Here is an 11,807-nt window from a genome sequence, read left to right as displayed (position 1 = left end):
ACAAAAGTCATGTTGTTGCAGGATGGCAGGGTTCTTGTCTCACAGAGTTGAAGAATGAATCTCGCTGACAAAAGGGTGATGTGACATGGAAGTTTATTAAGTGAAGGTGAGAACAGAGGGGAAAGAAAAAAAGCTCTCTAGAGTGAGAGGGGTCCTGAATGGGTTGCCACTGAGGGCTTTTATGGTCACTTTCTATAGAAAACTGACCAAGGAACTTGGTAAATATCTTGTCTATAACATTTAAGACAAACAAGGTGGACTTATAAATATTATGAAAATATCAAAACACAAACAGGGTGGATTTTTTGTTTTCTTCTCTCTGGTTAATATCTTGTCTATAACATTTCTCCACATCTGGGAGCCTGGTTAAGTAGCCCCCTACCTGTCTCTCCCTACCTACCCTCACCTGTCCCTTACTCAATATGAGATAATATATGTGAAATCACTTTGTAAATTACAATACAGTATGAAGTTTTTGTTTTTAAAACAAAAATTTTAATTCAAATAAAGTATAAGGTACAAAGTTCCAGTTGCTGGCTTCTCTACACTTCATATTTAGGAAATTGCCATGGAGGTGAGCTGGCACATAAAGACAGCATCGAAGCAAAATTCTGGGTGCTCGCTTTCTTTCACTTACTCATGTAATAATTCAGCATATATTCATTGGATACATTCTATGTTCCAGTCACTATACCTTTATATCTTTAGTGCTTTAATAAATTTAATAGTAAGTCATAATTTTTGATCTAAAAAGGTAAACCTACAATCCTGGTCATGCGAACAGGAGAAGTAAGTAACACAGCAAAAGGTTAGGAAAATCTTCCAGGAAGAGATTTTAGAGATTAAAAAAAAAAAATTGGAAATGAACGCAGTTTTCACCACTTATCTTGAGCAGGTAAGAGTCATGTAGATATTACATGGAGAATAACGAGGTATACAAGTCACTTAGTGTTTGTTTCCTTCTTTCCCCTTGTTTTTGCAAATCTCTTCATCAAACACAAAACTAACCAAGTGCATGTGTTCCTGTCAAACAGAAACTCAGTCTCCTTGTGTGATGAAAGCACAAGGCAAAACTGGTGCCCAGAAGAAATTACAGAAGCTCAGACACTGCTTCTTTCAAATAGCTTTCATTATCTTCTGTCTTTGCTACAGAAAACAAACATTCTGTAAGATGTCTATATGATATGGTCTTGTCCACATGCAATTTGGAAATCTTAGTCAGTAATCTTTTAGATCCTGTTGTCCACATCATTCACAGAAAATATTTATACAAAGAAGGGAACGAGCAGGGTGACAGCAGTAAAAGGCTTTCCAGCCACATATGGATTTACCTTTGGCAAAGCGCATCAGCAAATAACAACCTTAAGGCTTGTGTCACATTTCTGGGAAACAGAAACTGACATTGTTTCACTGTGGATGGTCTTGTCCTCTAAGCAATTTTGAAACACCTTAATCTCTCAAATGCATCTGAATGCTTTTAGGCAACACTCAAGAAGAACTGCTCAATGTCACGTAGAATTATTCAGGGTTTTTGATGCCAGAGCTTGCGGTTGATTTGAGAGTAATACAGTCGAGAGTTTAAAATCATGGGCTTTCCTCTGGAAAGAGGAAAAATGTGTGTCAAATAGCCCTGGGTTCAAGTTGTCTCATCATAGCTGAAGGATTTGCAAAATAAATTAGTTTCCTATTGCCACTGTAACAAATTGCCAAGATTTAAGAGCTTTAAACAACGCAAATTTTTTATCTTAAAGTTCAAGAGGCCAGAAGCTAAAATGGGCATGCAATGATATATTCCTTCTGAAGGATGCAGAGAACAATCTGTTTCTTCGCCTCTTCCAGCTTCTAGGGGCTGTCTACCTTCCTTGGCTCATGGCCCCTTCCTCCAACTTCTTCTAAACTAGCAGCATAGCATCTTTCTGTTTCTTATAAAGACTCTTATGATTACATGAGCCAACGTGGATGATCTCTACATCTCAAGATCTCAACCAAAATAATCTCTACATCTCAAGATCTTTAACTTATTTACACCTGCAAAATTCTTTTCACCATATAAGTCCTTTTTGCAATATAAGGTTTCTTTTTGCCTATATTCTTAGGTCCAGGGATTAGAACATGAACATTTTAGGGGGCCGTTATTCACCTACAACTGGTACTAAGTTGTCAATGCTTCAGTTCTCTTATTTCTAACATGAGGATTGCAATAGTTCCTATTATGAAGCACGGTTATGGAATTAAACAGGATTACACACATGTTATTTAATATTACTATGAAGAAACAATTAAGTGATCCAGGAGCTAATTTAGACACAGTAATGATGAAGATTAATCTGATCGTTGCTCTTGGTGGAGCTAGACTTTAAATGAATACTTGGAAAAATAAACGTATGCTTACAAACTGTAGTAAGTGCTACTAAGGAATAGTGAAGGTTGTGTTGGCAAAGAGAACTGATCTGAGTCTAAAAGGACCAGAGAACAGAGAAGACTGCTCTGAGCAAGTAGCTTTTAGTTGAGATTTTATGAACGAATAAGAATTAGCTAGCTGAAGTAAAATGTAGAAAAGAACATTCTGAAAAGAAGAAAAATGTGTGCAAAGCTCCATGGCAGGAATGAGTATGGTGCATTCAAGGAACTAGAAGGCATAAAAGCATAGGGGAGAGTGACAAATCATGATGCTGCAGAAGTCATCAGGAACCAGAGCAGGTCGTGCTCAAAAAGGCTATGTTAAGATTTGGGGGCTTCAGTAACAGCAAGAGTGGTCTGACCAGATTGCTTATTAGAAACTGTTGCTCTGGGTGCTTTGTAGAGAATGAAGGGCAAGAGGGGAAGCAGGAATGCCAGGAAAGAGGTCTGGCTTTAGTCCAGGTGAGAGAAGACAGGGTGTCATAGACTGGGCTTCCAAGGAAGCATGCCCCAAGAGGGAGATCAGCAGGCAGGTGACTTATTATGGAGTGTTCTTGAGATCAATGCCTTCACATGGGGAAAAAAAAAAAAAACAGGTTTGGCCAGGGGGAGGTCTCAGCTGACCCGAAAGGATTCTCTGAAGTGTGCATGACCCCTCAGAGGTGGGGCAAGGACAGTGGGCCTTTACACCCTCATGCTGATCAGTCACTAGATGCAGTTGCACCAAGAGGAGAGTGACCTTCTTCAGTGGTGGCAGTCCCTGAAGCTGGTTGACAGCTGACTCTCTGGGGAAATCCTAAAGGGAGTTAAAGGTTGTGCATTGGGGCATCCACCACATGGAAGCTTGTCTAAAAAGTAACCGTTCAAATGGAGAGAAAGTAGATAGATTTGAGAAATATTTTGTAGATAAAATTTATATATATATATATATATATATATACACACACATACATATATGTATATATGTGTATATATACACATATATGTATATATATAATTTTATATATAAACATATATATGTATATATATAGAGAGAGAGGGTGAGGGAGACAGAGAAAGATCTAGGTAGGAGAAAAAAGAGAGGGAGAAATCAAAGATTATAGCTGGGTTTCTGACTTTTATAATCGAACATTTGTACCATATTTACATATATTATATGTATCTGTACCATATTTACATATGTAAATATGCAAATATATTTTTATATATTTGTATTGATCGGTTAGTTAAATAAGTGAGGAATTAAAATTTGGGATTAATTAGTGAGTAGGGGATAGAAAGCATGAGCCTATAAGAATCACCTCAAGAAAGAGCATAGGATGAAACGGTTGGTGAGGCCTTGAGTAATGATAATGACAACATGGAGGTGGATTGTGTAATGTTGGGGCTCTGTGTTTGGCACCTAATAAAAATTCAGTAAAAATCCTTGCTAACTTAATAATAACTGTTTTTAACAGTGAGGAAAACGAGTATATTTTTAATAGCCACAAATGTGTGCCAGGAAGCCCATAGTCATTGGCAGCAGATCACAGGGTCCTTCCATGGAGAAGCTGGAGCCAGCAGCCGCGGCCACCGCTGGGGAGTTGAACATCAGCTCACCTAGAAATGCCTTCCAAAGAAGCATCCTTCAGGAAGAGATCATGCTGGGCTTCTCTCGGTCTTCCATTCCTCACATCGCAGACTTCAGCGATCCTTTTGCCTTGGCCTTTACAATATGCCCACAATCTGATCAGCTCTCACCACCTGCATTGATGATCTGCCTAGTGGGGACCTTCATCATCTGTTACCTGGATTATTTTGACAGCCATATAACTAGTCTTTTTTCTCTTCACGCAACTGCTTGTCCCCTTAAAATGTATTCTCTACTAAGAAATAGTTTGAATTGTAAGTAAAATCCTGTCATTTTTCTGCTCCAAATTCCCCAAGGCCACCCATGTCCTACAGAGTAAAAGCTCAATCCATGAACAAGCCTCAGAGTTGTATTCAGTCTGTCCCTGTCCTATTCCCACTGCCGTCTCCTACTGACCTCACCTCCTTCCCTTCTTCTCAGGCCACTCTGCCCCAGCCACACTGATCACCTGGCTGTTCTCCTTATACTCCGCACACATTCTTATCTTCCAGCCTCTGAACTTGCTCTCCCCTTTGCCTACAACACCTTTCCTCCAGATACCTCTGCAGCTAACTCCTTCACCTCCTCCAAGTCTTTGTACAGTGTCACATTTACGGAAGCTGCCCCTGAATATCCCAGGCAAATTTCAACCCTCCCCTTCCTTTCCTGTACAACTTGGCTTCATCCTTATCCATAATAGGTATTACTTTCCAACATCATCCCGATTATAAATGTACGTTTTTCTATTATCTATTTCCCGGTAGAATGTAAACTCCATTTAAGGTAATGTAGGGATTTTTGTTTGTTTGGTTGGTTGGTTTAGTTTCATTTACTCTTGTATTTCCAATGCCTAAAAATGTTCTAGCTAATAGTAGACCTTTAATAAATATTGATTGAATTAATGAATGAGTGAGTGAATGAATGAATGAATACATAAGAAGAGTCCCTAACTCAATTTTCTAGCGAGGTACCTTCCCCACGCTCCCCTTTTGCACGTTCTAGACCTGATGTGACTGATTAGAGGAAATTTTGAAGACCAGCCCTGCTTCTCTAAGAGAAGTCTCCGGGGCCCTCTGAAGTGCACATCTATCATTTGGTTGAATGTAAGTGCTCCACACCAACGGGGCACTAGCTGGCTGAATGCTGTGGAAGGTGAGAAGAACAAAGTTAAACTCTTCCAAAGAAGCTACCGCTCTGACTATGTCTGGGTGGTGTCAAAATAAATATTAAAAATTAAAAGAAAACATCAACTCACTCTTTTGAGTATTATGTCCATAAAGCACCTGATTGACTTTCCCTCCCCCCCCTTTCTTTTTTAATTGGTATTGTTGGTATATACACAAGCCTAAGGAGATGTTGTCTATTGCTCTTATTGTTTTTATTAAATTACAATTTGGGTGGCACCTGGCTGGTTCAGTCGGTGGAACGCGCGACTCTTGATCTCGGGGTTGTTGAGTTCAAGCCCCACATTGGGTGTAGAGATGACTTAAGAATAAAATCTTTAAAAAATAAAAATTAAAAAAAAAGTCTTTGAATAAATAAACAATAAATTACAGTTTTATTCAGTGATTACAGATTGGCTCTTGGACACAGTCTCTGGGAGTTCACATCTTCAGGCTGTGTCCTGTCAGAGTTTTGTTGGTAAAGTGCAGACTGACGTCCTTGATTCTTTGGCTTTCTTTCAGCAGCTGTGCAGTGGCCCTGGATGGGGATGTCCAAAGGACACGGGTGTGGGCTGCCAAATGTTTGGAATACACTTTAATGACTTCTCCGGGAATTAAAACTTCCCTGTAGTTAGCAGAAGCCCTTGTTTCGGGGGTTGTTTGGAAAGATTTTGAGAGTCTAAGCCACTCTGTTTGTGTCTTACCTTTGCCCCTTCCTGGTTTCAGCTATTTTTAAAAGATGGGCCCAAGCCTGTATAATCCTATTGCCACAGATGTGGTGAAAAGAAATCCCCACATCCCAGCTCCATCACTGAGCTCAGCTCTTAACATTTTGCACAAGAACAGGATATTGGCAACTCAACTGTTAAACCTGTCTGTGATTATTCTTCCTTGAGATCACTCTGATGTCACCACTGTAATTTGAGCCTGGAGCTTTTGTTCACACTTTAAATAGCAGCCCCGGAATGATTTTGCTACAGACTCTCTGGAGAGCCCGGGAGCAGAATTCCCAAAGGTCCCCACATCGATGAAAGCAAAGCCAAGCCACCAAGCCATCATCATGTCCACCTCTCTGCGCGTCAGCCCGTCCATCCACGGCTATCACTTCGACACAGCCTCGCGTAAGAAAGCCGTGGCCAACATCTTTGAAAACATAGACCAAGAATCTCTACAGAGACTTTTCAAAAACTCTGGGGACAAGAAAGCAGAGGAGCGAGCTAAGATCATTTCTGCCATCGATCAAGATTTGGAGGAGAAAACACGAGCCCTGATGGCCCTGAAGAAGAGGACGAAAGACAAGCTTTTCCAATTTCTGAAACTGCGGAAATATTCCATCAAAGTTCACTGAGGACAAGAGGATGGATAAGGACATTATCCAAGAATAGACATTTAAAGACCAAGCGAGTTTGTGAGACCCAACACATGCAGCAGTTTGCGGCTGCCTCGGAAGCTTCTCTTCCATCAGAACGGAGGAGGCTGGAAAGGAACAGAACAAACTGGTTACAAAGACTCCAACCAATTTCACGCCTGTGCTGTTACAGAGGTGAACAAAACGCTTTCAGCAAGGATTTGCAAACTCTCCCTGAGGGGAAAGGACTGCTGCAGCGTCAGAGAAGAGTCTGAATGGATGTAATGAGGACTGAGACGGAAGATAACAGAGAGCTGGGGAAGAATTGTGGCCAGAGTCTTTCTCAGGCCCTAGGACTTCAAATTCAGCCTGAACTTTGTTTCCTTAGCCGAACTGGGTAGGGAAAGGGAGGAGGGAGAGGGGGAAACAGGGAGAGAGAGTACTCTACTCCGATGTTTACTGAATTTTTTATTTGAATGTTTCAAAATGTTATCAAGCTTCAGTGACGTCTCTTGGTATAGATTCTTACAGATCAGTAATTGGTTATTTATTTGCATTTTTTACAGTGCCTGAAAAAGTGCACCACGAGGGTGTTAGTTAAAGATTATGCAATACCTTCAGCAGCTCAGTAAAACCCTTCTAGTTTGTAAAAGGTTTTTATACATTTCAAACTGGTTGCACAAAAGCTAAAATAATGGGGTCCTTCATAAACCCAAAGTACTGTGAAAAAATTTTATGTTTTTTTAATCTAACTAATGCTAAAATATAATCTAATTAGATTTCTTACAGTTATTACAGTAAGCATTAGGAAGTGAGTATGATATACTAAATAGTTTATGAAGATGCTATGGTTTTTATAATTTATTATACATGACAAATGATATGCAACCTTAATAAATTATTATAAACTTAGCTGCTCTTGGTCTGTGATGATTGGTCTCAAAGGAAAAAGTAAGGTGGTAAATAGTTATTATTATAAACTTTTATAAACTATTATAAACATTTCTAAGGATTTTACTCTAAGAGTAAAATGTGCCTTTAGAGTAGCTTTACGTTGATTGCCAAACTTCTTCAAAACAAATTCTTACATCAAATATCTAGCAAGTTTCTCTGTCACAACTTTATAAGATATAGGCATAGAAATTCATTGACTGACTCATCGACGGTGGTGTTTATGTGTCCACAGAGGGTGAGCTTTAAAAAACTTTTTTTTCTCCATATTTTTGAAATTTTTCCTTTGTGGCTACAGGAGCTATGTACAGTTGTACATATATTTCTTCCAAAACAGTATATCTTGGGGTTAGAGTCCAAATTATGATCAAGATTCTGTGGGTTATCAATATTTATTCCATATAAGCCAATATGGGAATAACATTACAGTCACTTTGCTTATTTTCTCATAAAATTTTAATAAAATCTTTCTAAGAAGGCATATATCAATGCCTGCCACCCTTTCCTAGCAGACAAAAATAAAATTTCCCAGAAGTTAGGCATTTTGGAACATGTACAGAGGTTTTTGAAACTTGCTGATCATAGTAAAACAAAACAAGGGAATGATCCAATATCTTCTGGGAGAGTTACAAGTCAGGATTTTAAATAATACATTTTTAAAAAGGAAATTAAGTCTCCAAACCTACTTTCAAATGTTAATTGATAAGTTTACTGAAGATAATATAAAATCACTCCATTAAGAAGGAAGTTTTGTACATGAGAACATCCACGAAAGCCACAGATTAATATGCAGAAGTGTGTGCCTGTGTGTGTACATTTTTTGGGAGAAGTGTTTAGAATTTCTATCCGATTTTCAAAGACATCCATGACACCAATATAAATTAAGAACTAAAGAGGAAGGTTTTTTTTTTTAAGATTTTATTTATTTGAGAGAGAGAATGAGAGAGAGAGAGAGACCACGAGAGGGGGGAAAAGCAGACTCCCCGCTGAGCAGGGAGCCCGATGCAGGACTCGATCCTGGGAATCCAGGATCATGAACTGAGCCGAAGGCAGTCGCATAACCAACTGAGCTACCCAAGTGCCCCTAAAGAAGAAGTTTTCGACAGGTGGAAGGCTTGTTATGGTATATGGGGATTACCAAAGCAGAGGTTGTGAAGGGGTCTTCAGCTCCATGACCATATTTCCCCAAGCTTGCCAACTAATCTTGCTTAATGATCTCACCTAAAGTCTCCTTTGCCCATGTTAAGAATAAGCTTCCTACCTCTGCTCTGGCCTATTAGTGATACATTTTCTCTATCTAGAATCCCCCAAAGACATTGACAAACTGCTTGGAAAGGAAACTTGGGAACTTATTCTTCCAGCATAGCTATCATATTCCTATGAAAATGTTTAACTTATTTTCTTTTTAAAGACTTTAAACGTATCTTGGATGCTGAACATAGTCAAAAGGTTGAATTTATTACACCGATGAATAACTATATGCTCTGCCCCTGTTGTTTTCAATAGGGTACAATGTTTGTCTTTGGCACTTTGCAAATTAGCATGTATTGACTTAGTTTTCTTGCAGTATATTATCATTATTTTCTGATTGCAAGACTATAACGTGGGAAACAAATTAGAAAGCAATTGGGATATGGTCCACAACAGTGGGGAGAAGAATTCCAGTAGATTTTGCAGAAACATGCTGTCTTTCCCCTTCAGGGACAACAAAAGTTGGAATCAATGTGATTTACACAAAAGGGTGATTTTTAGTTCCATAATGCTTTCCTCATTTAATGTGGGGTGAAAATAAACATCATTAGAACAGGTATGACTGGTTCAGTTCAGAAATCCTTCTATGGCACAGGGATGGCCAAATATATCTCAAGGCATCTCATTGTAATAGAAGATATAAAAGCAAAAACACAAGAGTGAAATGGGTTGTTAATAACATTTGTATTATTAGGATCATAATAATAACAACTGTGTTTCATTGAAACAGTTTTCTGTGTTTTTTTATGCATTAAATCACTTAGTACTGTGACATGAGAGCATGTGTAAATAGTGTAATGACACTGAAGCCCAGAGGGATGAAGTAACATGCTCAAGAACACACAGCTAATGAGGCCAGGAATCTAATCTGGGGATTCTGGCTCCAAAGCCTCATTCCTTGCCACTAGGTTAGACTGCTTCTCTAGGACAAACTTAGCTTCTCTTTTTTCCTATAAGATGACAATTACTTATATGCTAGTAAGTCAAAAAGACAGGAAGGCATGGCCTCTGAGAAATCACTTTTATCTGCTCTGTGCCTCTTTGTCTGTTTATTTGGCACTTGCTCTATATGGAAAAGCTTCATAGTTTAGTCATTTTAATTGTGTCAGAGGGTTCTTAGATGTAGCCTTTTGTCTGCAGTTAAAATAACGCATGGGTTAACACTTGGAACAAAAGATCACACCTAACATCTCTTCCAGTTGTCAGTCAACATTTTTGGTATCTATTTGCTCATTGGGGGGAAATCAGAAACTATGGATTCATGAGTTTATTCACTCAGAGTAGAGCTCCTCTGTTCATCACTGTGGCCCACGGCAAAGGCTGTTTGCTTTTAGACACTCGAACAGATGAGGTTTACTGAGAAAGTGGGTGCCTGCTATTTTCCCGCATTGTTAGAGTGTAGTCAGAGGATGCAGTTGACATTCCCTTAGAAAGCTTCAACTAAAAAAAGAAAAATGAAGCCATGGTCTAGGTATTACGTGATCTTTTGGAGTACCTCAATTACCCTTCTAAATTCCACATAGCGGTGTCCCAAGATGGCATATTGCTTGGGTAACTCCCTTTCTTACACATAGAGAGTTGTAAAGTAAAATCATCTTTTGTATCTCATATACTCATTCAACAAAAATGTAGTAGGCACCCGTGTGTGGGCCCTTGTGGTCAGAATGGATCCTTGTTCTCCTTATCAGAGGAGCTGGAAAATGTTTTAAAATAAATATAATACAGTGGGATGTATGATAGGAGTTTAAACAGGATGCTATGAGGCACAGGTGTGTGTGTGGGGGGCGTCTTTTTGTGTCTATCTGTATGAATTTTTGTGTGTTTGGGGAGTAGCAGAAGGAGAGGAAATCTAACCCAACCTGGGGAGATCCTGGAAGAGTCCATGGAGAATTTTCAAAGTAGGATTTAGTCAGGAGAGTGGACAGAGGAAATTTTATTTCATCATCTGGGTATAATGTTTGCAAAGGCAAAAAGGCAGGAAAGAGTGTGAATTGTCTGAGAATCTCTAAGCAGTTCCATATGGCTAGGGGCCTAAGCATTTGGGGGCAATAATTAGAAAAGCAACTAGGTTTTAAATGACAAGCTTGACTATAAATTTTATTCTGAAGGTAATAGAGAATCAGTTAGGACTTTAAGTAAAGGAGTGACACTTACCACCTAACTACAATGTATCACACCCTAGGAATAGATATGATTAATATTTTGAAAAATAATGCATTCCTTTCCATCTGACTGCACCCATCAGCTCAAAGGTAAGCAAAGATGGGTGCTTATCAATACATCCAGGAGCTATGGAGGAAAAAGCAATCTGATGTCATGTCATATATCGGACTCGTGTGTGATGTGGTAGCCGCAAATGCCCAGTTCCTAAGGGTGTGACCTATGGCAAGCCTGCCCATCATGGTGTTTACCAGCTAGAATTTTCCTCAAGCCTTCAATCTGTCGCAGAGGAGCCAGCTGGACGCCACTGTAGGGCTCTGAGAGTCCTAAATTCTTACTGCATTGATCAAGATTCTAGGTGCAAATTCGTTGAGGTTAACCTCATTGATCCATTCCATAAAGCTATCAGAAGAAATTCTGACACCCAGTGGATCACCACACCAGTCCACAAGCACGGGGAGACCTGAGGGTTAACACCTGCAGGTGGCAAGAGCCATGGCCCTGGAAAGGGTCACAAGGTCCACCACACTATTGGTGGTTCTCACTGTGGGGCATGGAGAAGACACAACACTCCCTGGTTCCATCATTACTGCTAATATAAGTAATGTTTGCAAAATCCTTACCTAATAAACAATTTAGGTTAAAAGAAAAAGGAAAAGAACACATGGTTAGACTCTACAGAGATTCTTCCAGAACTCTGTTGCCTCACTGTTGGTCTACTGAGGTGGAAAGCCACATAGGACGTTTGCAGCTCAGTAATCAATGCTTGGCTGTGTGGAAGCCAAGGATGAAATGGAAGGGGTAATGAGGAAAAGGGTTGTGAGGCCAGATTAGCGGAGACCCCAACTAGTATATTCCCTATTACATTTTTTAGAAATTATAACCATGTTTGATCTTATAATAAGTCTTACTATTTAACAAATAT

The 11,807-nt window shown here is 39.4% G+C and overlaps 1 protein-coding gene and 1 pseudogene across 1 annotated transcript; both read left to right on the top strand.

Moving 5' to 3' along the window:
* Positions 1-6,044: 6,044 nt before the first annotated feature.
* TCIM (transcriptional and immune response regulator) lies at positions 6,045-7,432 on the top strand. The gene has a single exon (XM_027598751.1). The coding sequence runs from the start codon at positions 6,200-6,202 to the stop codon at positions 6,518-6,520; it is 321 nt and encodes a 106-aa protein (XP_027454552.1). The 5' UTR covers positions 6,045-6,199; the 3' UTR covers positions 6,521-7,432.
* Positions 7,433-10,984: 3,552 nt separating this feature from the next.
* Positions 10,985-11,478, top strand: LOC113925408 (annotated as a pseudogene).
* The last annotated feature ends 329 nt before the right edge of the window (positions 11,479-11,807 follow it).

Source organism: Zalophus californianus, chromosome 2 (assembly GCF_009762305.2).
Source record: "Zalophus californianus isolate mZalCal1 chromosome 2, mZalCal1.pri.v2, whole genome shotgun sequence".
Taxonomy (NCBI): Eukaryota; Metazoa; Chordata; class Mammalia; order Carnivora; family Otariidae; genus Zalophus; species Zalophus californianus.
This window is presented reverse-complemented; position numbering and strand designations above follow the sequence as displayed.

What these genes read in the sequence shown, in the direction of transcription:
- TCIM (XM_027598751.1), top strand. Translation starts at nt 6,200, where the DNA reads ATGAAAGCAAAGCCAAGCCACCAAGCCATCATCATGTCCACCTCTCTG.